General features: G+C 57.8%; 1 protein-coding gene across 1 annotated transcript in view; it reads right to left on the reverse strand.

Moving 5' to 3' along the window:
• ASMTL (acetylserotonin O-methyltransferase-like) overlaps positions 1 to 14838 on the reverse strand; it is a 25327-nt gene that overhangs the window by 7110 nt on the left and 3379 nt on the right. Inside the window, exons 3-11 of the mRNA XM_012656816.1 lie at positions 14639 to 14686; positions 13092 to 13156; positions 12597 to 12658; positions 11336 to 11444; positions 9982 to 10369; positions 7664 to 7826; positions 4382 to 4566; positions 2341 to 2473; positions 1456 to 1599 (exon numbers count right to left, since the gene is read on the reverse strand). Coding sequence (XP_012512270.1) covers positions 1456 to 1599; positions 2341 to 2473; positions 4382 to 4566; positions 7664 to 7826; positions 9982 to 10369; positions 11336 to 11444; positions 12597 to 12658; positions 13092 to 13156; positions 14639 to 14686 — 1297 coding nt within the window. The remainder of the gene's footprint in view (positions 1 to 1455; positions 1600 to 2340; positions 2474 to 4381; positions 4567 to 7663; positions 7827 to 9981; positions 10370 to 11335; positions 11445 to 12596; positions 12659 to 13091; positions 13157 to 14638; positions 14687 to 14838) is intronic.

The raw sequence follows: 14838 nt of genomic DNA on the forward strand, positions 1-14838 counted from the left end.
AGGAAAGTGGGGATGGGGGAGCGCACGGCGCCAGGTCCCCGGGCTGAAGCTGCTCGCGTGCGCCCCGACGGCGGCAGGGGGCGTCTGCGTTTTCAGGCTCTGTTGTTTGTGTTTCCCCACGTCTGGCAAAGCGAAGCCCCGCTGGTCCTCGTGCGCCTGGACTGGGGGCGTGCGGGGGGCGGCCTTTTCATTTCAACTAGGGAGGCGCTCAGAAGGCTTGGGGGGCACGGGGAGCCCCGCCCATCTGGGCCATGGCGGAAGGCGCCAACTGCGGGAGGTCAGGTGCGTCCTGTCCGTCCATGCTGGCATCGATGGCTGACGCCAGGAAGTTCTTCCTCGAGTCTAACCCGATGCCTCCCTGTTACAGCTCTTGAGTCACTTCCTTTTGTGGCCTTGGCCAGTCACAGATGGCACGGACACGGACCTCGGCCGTCTCCCATCCCCACGGCCCTGTAGACTCAGTACTTGCAGTGCTCACACACACAGACAAGCACACGCAGACGTGCATGTGACATGCATACCTACACACTTACACACGGAGACACACACACATGCATACCCACACAGATATGGAGACATACACACAGAGACACAAACACACCAGACACACACACATGCATACCCACAGATATAGAGACACATGCAAACACACCAGACACACACATGCATGCAAAGATATGTGCACACGTAGGAATATACACAGACACGCACATGACATGCATACCTACCCAGATACACACAGAGACACACAGACATGCACACGCAGACATGCATACCTACACACATACACAGACACGCACACATGCATACCCACACAGATATAGAGACACACACAAACACACCAGACACACACACATTCATGCAGAGATGTGCACACGTAGGAATACACACAGACACGCACATGCAGAGACACAGACACGCACATGACATGCATACCTGCACAGATACACACACAGAGACACAGACACACAAACACGCACATGCGTACCCACACAGATATAGAGACATACACATGGAGACACACACACATTCATGCAGATATGTGCACACGTAGGAACATACACAGGCATGCAGACACACACACACACACATGACATGCATACCTACACAGGTACACACAGAGACACACACAGACATGCACACGCATACCCACACAGATACAGAGACACAAACACACCAGACACACACATGCATGCAGAGATATGTGCACACGTAGGAACATACACAGGCAGAGACACAGACACACACGACATGCACACGCACAGAGACACGCACACACATATCCACACAGATACACCATGCAGACACACACACAAGCACATCACACACATGTATGCAGGGACATGTGCACACACGGACACACATATACACATGCACACACACACAGGGCCACGCGCCCTGCACACACAAACGAGCCGGGCACACGTTGCCACACAAAGACAAGGCACGATTTACCCGCCAGGAAGCGGACCCGCGCCGTCTCCGGCCCGTCGCGTTGAAAACGGGAGACGTGCTCGATGACGTCCGGGAGGTCGAACACGGTCACCTGCAGACGCGGGTACTCGCGGGCCAGCTCTCGGGCCAGGGCGCCCGTGCAGCCTGCGGGGAAGCAGACACACGCTCTGCGGCAGGGGCCTGGCAACGCAGGCAGAGCCCCGAGGAAGCCCCAAGGTCCAACACAACAAAACCGACATGCTATTCAGGGGCAGGCGTTGACGGCCCTGAGTCGGGACTGTGCAAGCCGGTGCTGGCGAGTGTGGGTGGGTGGGGGCAGATGAGCAGGGGAACCCTTACAGCCTAGTGGTGGCGGCTGTTCTCCTTCCTTCTGCAGAATGCAGACGCAATGGCTGGCCCTGCAGCAGCTATTCTGCGCCACAAGGAGGAATGCCATGCAGGGGATGGAGACGTGCACCTGGCAGCATGGGAGCCCTCTCAAGTCCCTGATCCCACTGCCCACCCCCCACAGGGAAGGCACCTGCTTCTCCATCCACTGTCCAGGAGTGGGGCCTAGGCTGGGGTGGGGTGGAGGGTGAGTGGGGCAGAATGAGATGCGGTGGGAAGGGACACAAGGGCTCCGTGGTCCTCTCTTCCCTCAGTAGCCACCAGAATGGGCCGTGTAACCTCTAGGGGGTCCCGGGCCATCCCCGGAAACCTGCCGGAACGTGGGAACATGTGCCCAAGACCTGGGACTCACCCCAGCCCAACTTAGGTCCTTGTGTGTCCTGCACACACACAAAAGCAGTTCGCGCGTCACACGAGCAGGTCGGGGGCCGGGGCTCAGCACAAGGGAAGAGACGCACCGAGCTGTTCGCACCCGGGTCCTGGCGGGGAGCTACACACCTCCCAGGTCGCAGGCGGAGGAGAATCGGGACAGGTCAAAGGCCGTGGCCGCGGGGCGCGCGGTCAGCTTGGCGAGGCCGTGCGTGGCCCCCACGCACCGCAGCTGGTCCTCCTTGCTCTGGAGCGGGCCGTCCTGCAAGAGACCTGGGTCTGAGCAGGGGCCGGAGCGGGACCGGGGCTCCCGCAGCTCCCAGGGGCAGCTCCGCGAGGCTCCATGGGGTGGGGCCGCCGTGGGCTGGGAGGGGCGGGCCGGCCGGGCAAACCGGACCCCACAGCCGAGGGCGTCCCCCATGGAAGGACCCGGTCTGCCCCGCACCCTGCACGGCAAGGGTCTGAGCGTCCCGGACAAGGAGACGCTCATCCTGGGGGCTCCCGGCTGCCACGAACATCTCACGGCAGGGAAGCCGGGGACAGGGAACCACAAAGTCTCCCCACGCACCCCGCTCGGCCGCCGCCACGCTGCCATGGGGGCGTCTCGGTGGCCGGCTCCTCCGAGCTGCACCAACTCCCCGGCTGGCACCCGCCGGGCTCCAGGCGAGCTTGGCTGTGTTTTGTTCCAGGACTGCCGCTAGGTGGGTCCACTCCCGAGGCCACCCTGCGCACACGGTCTGTCCCCAGCGGGTCCATCCGGAGCCGGTCTCAGCTATGTTTGTGTCTGCCTCTCTCTCCCTGTCTCTGTCTCTCCGTCTGTCCCTCTATCTCTGTCTCCCTGTCTCTGTCTGTCTCCCTCTCCCTCTGTCTCTCTCCATCTGTCTCTGTCTCTCCCTCTATCTCTGTCTCCCTGTCTCTGTCTCTCCCTCTGTCTCTGTCTCCGTCTCTGTCTCTCCCTGTCTCCCTCTGTCTCTGTCTCCCTCTGTCTCTCCATCTCCCTGTCTCTGTCTCTCCCTCTGTCTCCCTGTCTCTGTCTCTCCCTCTGTCTCCCTGTCTCTCCCTGTCTCTGTCTCTCCCTTTGTCTCCCTCTGTCTCTCCGTCTGTCTCTGTCTCTCCTTGTCTCCCTCTGTCTCTGTCTCTCCCTCCGTCTCTGTCTCTCTCTGTACCTGTCTACCTGTCTCTGTCTCGCTCTGTCTCTCTGTCTCTCCCTCTGTCTCTGTCTCCCTCTGTCTCTCTCTCCCTCTCCCCCGACACACACACCTGCCTGAAGCCCCAGCCTCCCCCGGCCGCATTTCCACACCGTGTCACACACGACCCGACTCAGCGCTCACCCCCACTGCGTGCCGGGCCAACGCTGCCTGGGAGGAGCGAGGCTGTGCCCACCCAGGGTCCCCAGGCCCATTGGGCACAGCCCTGCAGAGCCAGAGCCGCCGCCTGGACAGGGCACACAGGACGCACGGCAGCCTCCGCTGGGCGTCAGCCTCAGGACGCTCCTCCCCGGGGAGGAGGCGGGAGGGGAGAGACGTAGAAAGAGCTTTGCAAACCGTGGCCCCGAGTGAGCCAGGTCTCTTCCGTGTCCACTTAGGAGAAACTGCATAACTCAAGGCAACCAGTGGCCCCTTTTCCAGGAGAAGATTCTTTTTGTGGGTGCTGCAGCGTGACACTGGGGACTGCCAACCCCGAGCTGTCCCAGAACAGAGTGAACCAGCAGCCGCCCGGCGTGAGGTCCGAGCGTTTCAAATCCAGAGCCGGGCGGCCACGTTCAGATGCGTTTGACCACGAGGGTGAAATTCCTTCGCTTTGCTGAACCTGACGCCAACGTGGAAGTGGGGATGGTGACGGTGTCCCCGCAGCCCCCGCAGGACCGTGATGCAGAGTGGGAGGACGGAGCCCAGGAAGGTGCTGTCTGCCGGCCCCTCGTCAAGTGACCGGAGCTGTGGCCGGTCAATCAGCCCCACTCCTGAGCCCCCAACGTCCCCCCGCCCAGACCACTCATCTGGGATCCGCCCTCAGGACTCTCGGCATCCCAAGGCAAATGGTCAGTGGCTTTCTAACTGGCTCGAGTCATCCTCAGGCCAGAGACGGATTCATCAGCTGCCCATAGATCCATCTGCCCACGTCCTTTAGCAAAACGTATGCCAGGGAAAGGGAATGTCTGGACTCACACTACCTGGAACAGATCTTGCGCCTTCCTTCCCAAAGCCCCGTGGCCTTGGTTGGTTCCCTCTCGAACAGCCGACTCCAGGTGCGTAAAGAGATTCCAGGTGTGCTGGTCGTTGTACATGATGAAGTCGTGCAGGGAGTGTTCGCCGTCCGACACCAGGTACAGATTCGATGACTCTGTGTTACGGTAACCTGAGGAAACGGGGAGGGTCGCGTGATTTCCTAAAAAGAACACCCACACAGACCTCACCGAAAGCGTAAAAAAGTGCTCAGCATCATTGAAATGTCAAAATAAACATCATCTATCTGACTATAGCAAACTGTACGCTTGGAGTTGGCTTGATGGGGATCAGCACCGACCCAGCCCGAAATGCCAACGGCTATGACTGTTCCCCAAAGAGTCGGCATTGTCTGCGTGGTCAGTGGCCACGCTATAGTTCTTCCAGCCAACACCAGCCTAGGTGTTGCCGTGGAGGTGTTTTGTAGGTGTGGCTAGCACATACGTCAGTCTGACTTTAAGTCAAGGGGATAAACCTCCATAATGTGGATGGGCCTCATCCAACCCACTGAAAACCCTAAAAGCAGAGATTGACATTTCCTAAAGAAGAAATTCTATTTCCAAGATGGCAGCCCAGTTCCCACCTGAGTTCTCAGCCTGCCGGCCTGCCTTGTAGATTGTGGACTGCCACCATCGTGTGGATCCTTCAGATAAATCTCCTAGTTTGTATCCTAGGGGTTCTGTTATTCAGAAGAACCCACACTCATGCAGGGGCCTTCCCCCTCCACCCACTTCACACCCAGCTCAGCTGTCCACGGGACGCAGCCCCCAGCTCCCTTCCAGAATGCCCCCTCCTACAGAATTGGACGCTGGGAGGGACAGGTCTTGGTGGTGGAGACCCACAGGTGTGAACAGATGGCCTCACACAAGTACAGCCATCAGGCACAAGAAATGGCCCTGTGTCATGTTAACAAAGAAATGGTATCACACCTACTGAGGGGCAGAAGAGCCCGTGTAGACACGTGGGAACTATCTCAGGTCTCAAGTGGACAAAGCATTTGCAAAAGGAGTTGTAAGGTTCCAAGGTGGCAGTGATGGAAAGTCTGGATGTAGGAACTTTTGAACACATGCAGGTGTTATTTTTACTAGGTGAATAGTACTGCGATGCCCTGGCTGAGAAACAGGTTCTGTCCTGTATGCTCCAAACGCTAAGGATGTTGTCGTACATCTCTGTGTGAAAGGCAACAATTCTGGCCTCCACCAGGAGACCCTTTGCCTTCCCAAGCTGCTCTGGGAGCAGGGCATGTACCCTTCTGCTGTAGGACTATGTGGAAGAGGTCTGTTCAGTTCAGCAAACAGATATTGTCATCCATGCAACTGCCCACCCATCCAGTCATCCATCGATCCATCCACCCACCCACCCATCCATCCACCATCTATGTAACCATTCACCCATCCATCCACCCACCTATGCATCTATCCATCCATCCACCCATCCAACTATCCACTTTCCCATCCATTCATCCATCCACTCATCCATCCATCCATTCACCCATCTATGCAACCATTCACCCATCCATCCACCCACCCAACCACATCCATTCATCCATGCTATCATCCATCGATCCATCCACCCATCCAACTATCCACTCTCCCATCCATCGATCCACTCAACCACCCATCCATCAACCCCATCCATCCTTTCAGACTTCTACCCATCAAACCATCCATCCATGTATCCATCCACCTACTCATTCATCCATCCATACATACATTCACCCATCCATTCATCCATCCACCTGTCTGTCCTTTTACCCATCCACTCATCCGTCCATCCACACATCCATTCATCCATCCATCCCTCCATCCTTCCACTCATCCATCCCTCCATCCATGTATCCATCCACCTACTCATTCATCCATCCATACATACATACATTCACCCATCCATTCATCCATCCACCTGTCTGTCCTTTTACCCATCCACCCACCCATGCATCTATCTACCCACCCATCTATCTATCCATCCATTCACCCATCCATTGATCCACCTACCCTCCATTCATCCATCCACTCATCCACTCATCCGTCCATCCACACATCCATTCATCCATCCATCCATCCACCCCTCCATCCTTCCACTCATCCATCCACCCATCCATGTATCCATCCACCTACTCATCCATCCATCCACCCATTCATCCTTTTCCCCATCCACCCACCCATCCATTCATCTACGCACCCATCCTTCCATCCATTCACCCACCCACATCCATCCCATCCATCCTTTCACCCTTCTACCCATCAAACCCTCCATCCATCCATCCATACATACATACTTTTACCCATCCATTCATCCATCCACCTGTCCATACTTTCACCCACCCACCCATCCACCCATCTATCCATCCATCCTTTCATCCTTCCATCCATCCTTTCATCCTTCCATCTATCCATCCATCCTTTCATCCTTCCATCCATCCATCGATCCATCACTCTACGTATGTATCCACCCATCTACCTACCTACATACCATCCATCCATCTACCCACCCATTCATCTCTCCATCAGTCCACCCACCCATCTCACCATTCATCTATCCGTGTATCTATGAGCTCCACTGATTATTGATCTATCTATGTATCTATCTATCTATCACCTATCGATGGCAGTGGTTCTTAACTGGGCAATTTTGCCCCCAGGAACACTTGGCAAATTCTAGAGGCACTTGCGGTTGCTATGATTAGGTGGCAGGTGCTCCTGGTATCTGGTGGGTGGAGCCCACGGATGCTGCTCAACACGCCACATGCACAGGAGGCCCCACCACAGAGAGTCATCCAGCCTGAAACGTCACTTGCGCTGACACTGAGAAAGGCTGCCTTGGCATGGAAGACTCTTCTCATCTCTGTGCCCATCGCCTGTCATCTCTCTATATCATCAACTTACATCGATATATCTATGCATTTAGCATGTCTGAATCTGCCCATCCACCCACCATATACGTCTATCAAAATAAATAAGTAAATGGATAAACGTGTATGTCTGTGTGTGTGCCCTGTTGGCTCTGTTTCTCTGCAGAACCTGGACTGATGCAGCCCGTTTGAGACCAGACTCTGTGGTCTGGTCTCTGTCTCACCTGTCCTCTGCCTCTCACCCTTTTGGGGAAGAAACATTCCCGGTGGACGGATGGTCTGGCCACCACCCTCGCCTTCCTCGGTGCCAGGCCACCGTCACTTAGTGAGTTTATCCTGCCTGCAAAGAGTGTCGGCAGACGCTGACGAGCCCTGTTACCTCGATCCGACTTCTCCAGGAGCCCCAGGGTGGCACAGACGTCCAGGAGCCTTTCGGTCCCGCACACAGAGGCGTCCACTTTGCTGGCAATGTCCACAGCCTTTTGGGGCACCTCGTCCTTCAACACATCAAACAGCTTCAGTTTGCACGCGGTGAACAGGGCCTGTGCGTGAGACGCGAGGGCGGTGAGACTCGTGCGGTGACCTGCCAGGGCCTCCTTTCTCCCACAGATCCCGGAGACAGAGGCCCAAACTGTCAGAAGTATTTAACTTGTCAAGTGAGCCTTCTTCCGCAGAGAACAGTGTGGAGCGACAGGCTCTAGTTCTCAGTGAAAACAAGGCGTACACAAGGTGAGAGCTCATCAGTGAATACCAGGAAGGGAAACAGACCCTTGGGCGAAAGACCCACGTGCTGCTCTTACGGGCTGAATTATGTCAGCAGAACCGTATGCTAAAGCCCTGTTTTGTTGGTTTTGTGGGGGGGTTTTTTGTCTTTACTTATTTTTTTTTTTCCAGTGGTAGAGACAGGGCCTCACTGTGCTCAGACTGGTGTCGAACCTCTGAGCTGCAGCTATCCTCCTGCCTCGGCCTCCCAGGAAGCTAGGACTACAGGTGTGAGCCACCCCAGGACCTCAGACTGTGAGTGTATTTGGAGATGGGTCTATAAAGAGGTGATTAACTTAAAATGAGGCCACTAGGGTGGCCCCTGATCCAACAGGATTGGTGTCTTTACAAGAAGAGGAGATGAGGACACAGACACACACAGAGGGATGTCCCAGCCCCTTCTAGGAGCCCGTCCCCAGGCACACAGAGTCCCCACGGTGCTCGACACACCTGCCCTCCCATGACAACAAAAATCCTTACGCCTGCTCTTCCCTGAAACACAAAACCCTCCTCTGACGCACGCAGGGCTTCGTCAAAGGCCTAGTGCTGGCCCGTGCGTGCTCCACGCGGCAGGGTGACGGCGGGCTCTGCGGCTGCCCGGGCTCCACCCGACCCCGGGTTCTGTGACATCAGAGCCTGGCCGCTAGGACTGCTGCGTGGTCCACCCTGGAGGCCAGGTGGGAGCACAAAACTGCTTAGCCCGTCGGACAGCAGCGTCATGGGCTACAGGTACATCGTTTAATTATGACTTTTAGGGAAATTAGAGAAAGTAAGGTGCAACGTTCCCCAACTTCCTTATACCACCTCATCACTAGATGTTCTCTCTCCTGATGATGAGACCACGCAGAGTGGCCCTGCTATGCCATCTGTCCTGGCCTGTGCCTCCCGCACCATGCACCCTATCTCTGCTCCCCGAGAGACACCCCTGCACAGCCCCCAGCCTGGGGAGAGCTGCACCCCTTCTCCATCTGCCCCCGGGAGCCCAGAGCTGCAGGAGGAGGAGGAGGAGAAGATGAAGGAGGACCAGAGCTCCAGAGTCCACCGGGTGTAGGAGCCCAGTGAGCAGCCGCTACCCAGGGCAGAGAAGGCGGAAGCCGCCTGGACAGACGGGCTGTGACACGGTCCACTCCCCAGCCTGGCCAGGCTGCCTGGGCGCTGCTCAGACTTATCAGTAACTGGCTGCCCACGCCAGTGACCATGCGGGATGGACCCAGAGGCCGTGGCCAGATGGGAACAGGCGCCCCTGAGCTCCAAGTTGGGCCTGCGGGTTCCTGCTGCACCCAGGATGCCCTCTTGCTGGGACAGCTGCCCAGGGTCATGATGTCACAGGGCATGAGGACTCACACCCTGACCCTGGCTGTTCTCCGGGCAGGCGGTGAGCGGGACTGAAGTCCACCCACTGTCCGGCCAGTGGCCTTCAGGGCACCCTGAGGTTGATGCGCCGTCAGCACTGCAGCCCGGCCCCTGCTGGGCTCACCTGAGACCTGAGCACCCTCAGAATCACACCGCGACCCTCTCTGTCCAGGCACCCACCACGTCCCCACGGCCCAGCGTGGCCACACACGCTGGTGGGAACCTAACCACAGAAGTCGCTCTGTCTGCGACAAGCCACTTAGCAAAGGCAGGTTCCTAACCCCAACGGCAGGAGTCCTCCTAAGAGACAGCAGAGGAGACACAGACGCAGAGGAGAAGCCACGTGGAGACGGAGGCAGAGACTGGAGTGACGCGGCCACAAGCCCAGGGACGCCTGGAGCCCCCAGGAGCCGGAAGAGGCAGGAAGGAGCCTCCCCCGGAGCCTGCGGAGGGAGCGCGGCCCCGAGACACCTGCGTCTCAGACTCCTGGGCTCCCGGACTGGGAGAAGACAAACTCCTATTGTTTTAAGTCACCGGATTTTGGTCATTTCCTATGGTGGCCCCAGAGATGGACACGGGTACCTTTGATGCTTTGAAGCCATCTATAAGTTCTAGAAGGTCTGCTGGGAACGGGGGTGGCTCCGCCGTCCTGTAACCATCTGCCTTGGGTGCGCTCCCTGCCTGCTGGTCGCCACCGGCCCCTGGCCCGTCCCAGCCTCTGCCCGCCTCCCCGTGTGCGGGCTCTGAGTGGCCGGCTTCCACGTCGCTCAGGTTCTCGAAGCTGTCCACGGGCGGGATGGAGTCCTGTCTGGCCCGCCGCAGGTCTTCCCGGCGGGGTGGGTAGTACAGCTCCACCAGCTTCTTGCAGAAGTGGTTCAGCGGGAAGCCCACCACGTTCAGGAAGTCCCCCTGGATGTACTCCACCAGCATGCCGCCCAGCGCCTGGATCCCGTAGCCGCCGGCCTTGTCCCTGGAGGGAGACGGCAGGGATCAGAACCGGCTTCCTCGGATGGGGCGTCCTAGGGCCAGAGCTGCACGATTGGACGGACGTCAGGACTACAGCAGATCCGGCCAGCGCTAGCCCTGGGTGGCTTCATATTGAGGAGGCCGGCGCCAGGCCGAAGGTCAACTTTACGCATATATTTCCCATGTGCAACGTGTTCTGATAGACGCACACACTGTGGAATGACTGAATCAAGCCAATCACCCTATTCCTGACATAACATCAAATACCTTCTTTTGGTAGTGAGAACACTTATGATCTACTCCCCCAACTGTTTTCTTTTTCTTTTTTTTTTTTTTTTGAGACTGAGTCTCGCTCTGTCACCTGGACTAGAGTGCCGTGGCGTCAGCCTAGCTCACAGCAACCTCCAACTCCTGGGCTCAATGGATCCTCCTGCCTCAGCCTCCCGAGTAGCTGGGACTATAGGTACCACCACTGCGCCTGGCTAATTTTTCTATTTTTAGTGGAGACGGGGTCTCGCTCTTGCTCAGGCTGGTCTCGAACTCCTGAGCTCAAGCGATCCTCCCTCCTCGGCCTCCCAGAGTGCTGGGATTACAGGCGTGAGCCTCCGCGCCCGGCCTCAGCCGTTTTCAAGAAGACAATGCATCGTTATTAATTACGTTCACCAGGCTGCATGAGACGTCTCCTGAACATCTTCTTCCTAATCTCCCCAACCCCGCCACGCCCTGCCGCCCTATTCTACTCTCTGTTTCTCAGACATCAACTTTTCTAGGTTCCATACAGAAGGGAGAAGATGTGGCACTTGTCTTTCTGTGCCGGGCTCATTGCACTGAATGTGCCCCACGTTCATGCCTGCTCTCACCAATGACAGGATCTCCCTTTTGTCTTGAAGGCTGAGAGTGCCCCGCCATGCACACGTGGTCAGGGTCCCACACAGGGTCCTCCGGCCCCACCCGCAGCCCCGAGACTCACATGGGCTCGCCGCTGTGGATGTATTCCCAGAGCAGCTCCTCCGACAGGTCCGAGAACTTCACCGTCGTTTCCTCGTAGAATTCGGAGACCTCAGTGTCCAGCTGGCCCTCTGCAAGGACAAAGTCGGGGAGGTGACGACACACCGGGAGGTGGGTCTGTGGGGAGAGCACCCCCACCAGCTGTCCTGGGGTGAAGTGTCCCCCCCAAAATTCACATCCACCTGGAACCTGGGAATGGGAGCTCATTTGGAAAGAGGGTCTCTGCAGATGTAGGTAAGAAGAGGGTCTTGAGACGAGATCATCCTGGATGAGGAGGTCCCTAAACCCAGTGACAGGTGTCCTCCTAAGGACAGCAGAGGAGACACAGACGCAGAGGAGAAGCCACGTGGAGACGGAGGCAGAGACAGGAGTGACGCGGCCACAAGCCCAGGGACGCCTGGAGCCCCCAGGAGCCGGAAGAGGCAGCAAGGAGCCTCCCCCAGAGCCTGCGGAGGGAGCGCGGCCCCGAGACACCCGTGTCTCAGACTCCTGGGCTCCGGGACTCGGGGGGGACACATTCCTGCTGTTTGAGCCCCCCAGGCTGTGGTCATTTGTGTGAGACCCCCAGGACACGCACACACCAGGCAGGCGTTAGAAACGTCTGAGCCGTAGGTGGGACGGGAGAGACAAGTGGGAAGCGCAGGGTCCAGCAGAACCACGTTCACCGGGCGGCAGGTGTTTTCTCCCCGAAAAGGCCCAGCCTGGACCAGACCCGGTCCCGGCGCCCCGACATCCGCCGCCCGCGGGGCAGGAGCAGCAGGGCCGGGTGCTCACACTGTCTCAGGGTCCTACCCCCGACGTCAACATTTCTCAAAGCAGCTTCAAAAATCGTTCCTCAATGTTTCGTACATTTTTTTAAAAACTCTTTTGCTGTGGCATAACTGACAGCCACAGACAGCGACTTCCTCCGCCTTTCAGAGCAAAAGGCCTCAAAAGAAGTATTTTTGTAAGGGTCACGTGGAATGCATTTTTTTTTCAAATTGACAGATAATTAATTGCACAGCAGGTTGGGGTCAGAGGCATCCTATGAGATAAACTGCAGGTTTTCCTTCCGCCTGGAGGCGTCCACGTCAGACAACACAACTTTCCTGGCAGGACGTGAGCAAAGCGCCTGCGGAGGGTGGGCGACTTGGCTCCGACAAACCCCAGGGTCCCCCCGCCGGCCGCCCACGTGCGCGATCCCTGGGTCGGGGGAGGCGAGTGTCGCGGGCGGCGCCGGTTACCTTTGCTGCTGCAGTGCACGATGGCCACGCCCGTGCAGACGCTGTGCTCCTTCCCGTTCAGCCTGCAAGACACAACCGCACCGTCTCACGTCGGGGGCTGTACGGGGGATTCCCAGAGACCGAGGAGGCCGGGTCTTTCCGGTAGGGGTCTGCTCCATGTGCTGGGACCAATGAGATGCTGTCTGGGGTCAGTGCCGTGGAATCCCAGCCGAGTGCCACCCCCCACCCCGCGAGCACGAGCTCGGCTGCACGCGGCTCCCCCGGGCAGGTGGCCGGACACGACGGCCGCCCTGCAGCCCAGAAGCGAGAAGCTGCCACTCGGTATCCGACAGGCGACGGGCGTGGGCAGGACACAGCGCAGAAGGCTGAGGATGGGACGCACGGGGGTCAGGGCTCACGGCCAGCCGGCTCCGCCCTTATCTCCCAGGGAAGGGGACCTGCAGCCCGACCTCCCAGGTGTTTCCGAGATAGAGCTGCGGCCACGTCGGTGCCCACCTGGACAGCATCCTGTAGGCGTCCTGCTTGTCCACCGGCTTCTCCAGAATGAGCCCCGACACCGTCTGCGGGAGGACAGGTGCACAGGGCGTCATCGGTCCCCACCCCCAGGCCACACCTGTGACGGCCCCACCGGCCACGTTTAAGAAGTCAGTTCTGTCGTGGACGTGGAATCCACACAACATTCACTGTGTCGTGCGTGTAGACGCCGTCTTCTCCCTGTGTCCTCACGGGGTCGTCCCTCTGTGCGTGTCTGTGTCCTCATCTCCTCCTCTTATAAGGACACCAGTCCTGTTGGATCAGGGCCCACCCTAGTGACCTCAGTTTACCTTAATCACCTCTGTAAAGACCCATCTCCAAACTCAGCCACAGTCTGAGGTCCTGGCGGTCAGGGCCTCAATAATTCCACTCACAATGGCAGAACTGCTGGGTCACAAGGTAATTCCATATTTCACCTTTTGAGGAACATGCATTTTCACTTTTTAATGTCCATAGGGCCAGCCATGGTGGTGGCACCTGTAGGCCCAGCTACTGGGGAGGCTGAGGCAGGAGGATCGCTCGAGCCCAGGAGTTGGAGGCTGCAGTGAGCTATGACTGCATCACTGCACTCCAGCCTGGGCAGCAGAGCAAGACCCTGTCTCTAAAGAAAGAAAGAAAGAAAAATAACTTCCATGGAGCCTTCTTTACCCACTAGCCAGAAACGGGGTTCCCTCCTTGCCGGCAGGCACACAGGTACCGCGGACTTTAGCCACACAGACAGAGCAAGGTGGACCCCGAATCACCCCATCTGGTGTTTGCTGCCCCTGCACTGTTTGAAGTGTTCAAATCTGCAGCCCCGTTGCTGTGGAGGCCGCCCTCCCTGGGTCACGCTTGCCATAAACTGGCTGGGAGAGGGGCTTGGACGAAGGTGGGTCCGGCACGGCAGAGATACAGGAAGGACAGCTCCCAAGCAGAGCTCGCTCCTCAGCGTCCAAACACACCTTGCGGATAGAATCGCGCCTTCCAGAAGCTACGTCCGAGACCTAAACCCTGGCACCTGGGACCGTGGCCTTACTTGGAAACGGGGTCTTTGCAGATGTCGTCAGTTAAGGTGAGGTCAGATGGGAATAGGACGGGCCCTAGATCCATCGAGGGCTGTACTTATCAGAAGAGGGAAATGTGGACACAGACACGCACAGGGGGAGAAAGCTACGTGGAAACGGAGGCAGAGATGGGGGAGATGCAGCGGCCACAAGCCGAGGATTGCCGGAAGCCACCGGGCACAGGAGAGAGGAGTGGGACAGACTGACCCCCAGAGCCTCGGGAAGGAGGCAGTCCTGCCGACACTTTGCATTTCGGACTTCTGGCCTCCTCCGAAACCCCAAGAGAGCACACTTCTGTTGTTTAAGCCACTCGGTTTGTGGTGCTGCGTTACGGCGGCGAATGCACCCTGTCCCCGGCGGGTGCTGGCTCCCCGAGACCCTCCCTGCCTCGGTTAAGATCTGAAACAAGCTGACCCTCCAAGACCACGCAGACCAAACTGCGGGTGGGGCGGGAGGAAGACTTACCACGATGGTGTCTGCCCCGATGACCACGTCCGGGGTCCGGAGGTCTTTCTGTAAGAAAGCCACCCTCGGGCTTAGAAGGGACGTTCCCGTGCGTCTCACACAAACACTTTCAAATCACACTTGTTCCGTCGGTTTTCATTCTTTCGTGGGGGTGCGGCTGGTACAGTTCCAGTAAAGGGTGATTTGGGGTCCAAACCCTC

The sequence above is a fragment of the Propithecus coquereli genome, unplaced genomic scaffold (genome assembly GCF_000956105.1).
Source record: "Propithecus coquereli isolate 6110/MARCELLA unplaced genomic scaffold, Pcoq_1.0 Scaffold52, whole genome shotgun sequence".
NCBI classification, from domain to species: domain Eukaryota; kingdom Metazoa; phylum Chordata; class Mammalia; order Primates; family Indriidae; genus Propithecus; species Propithecus coquereli.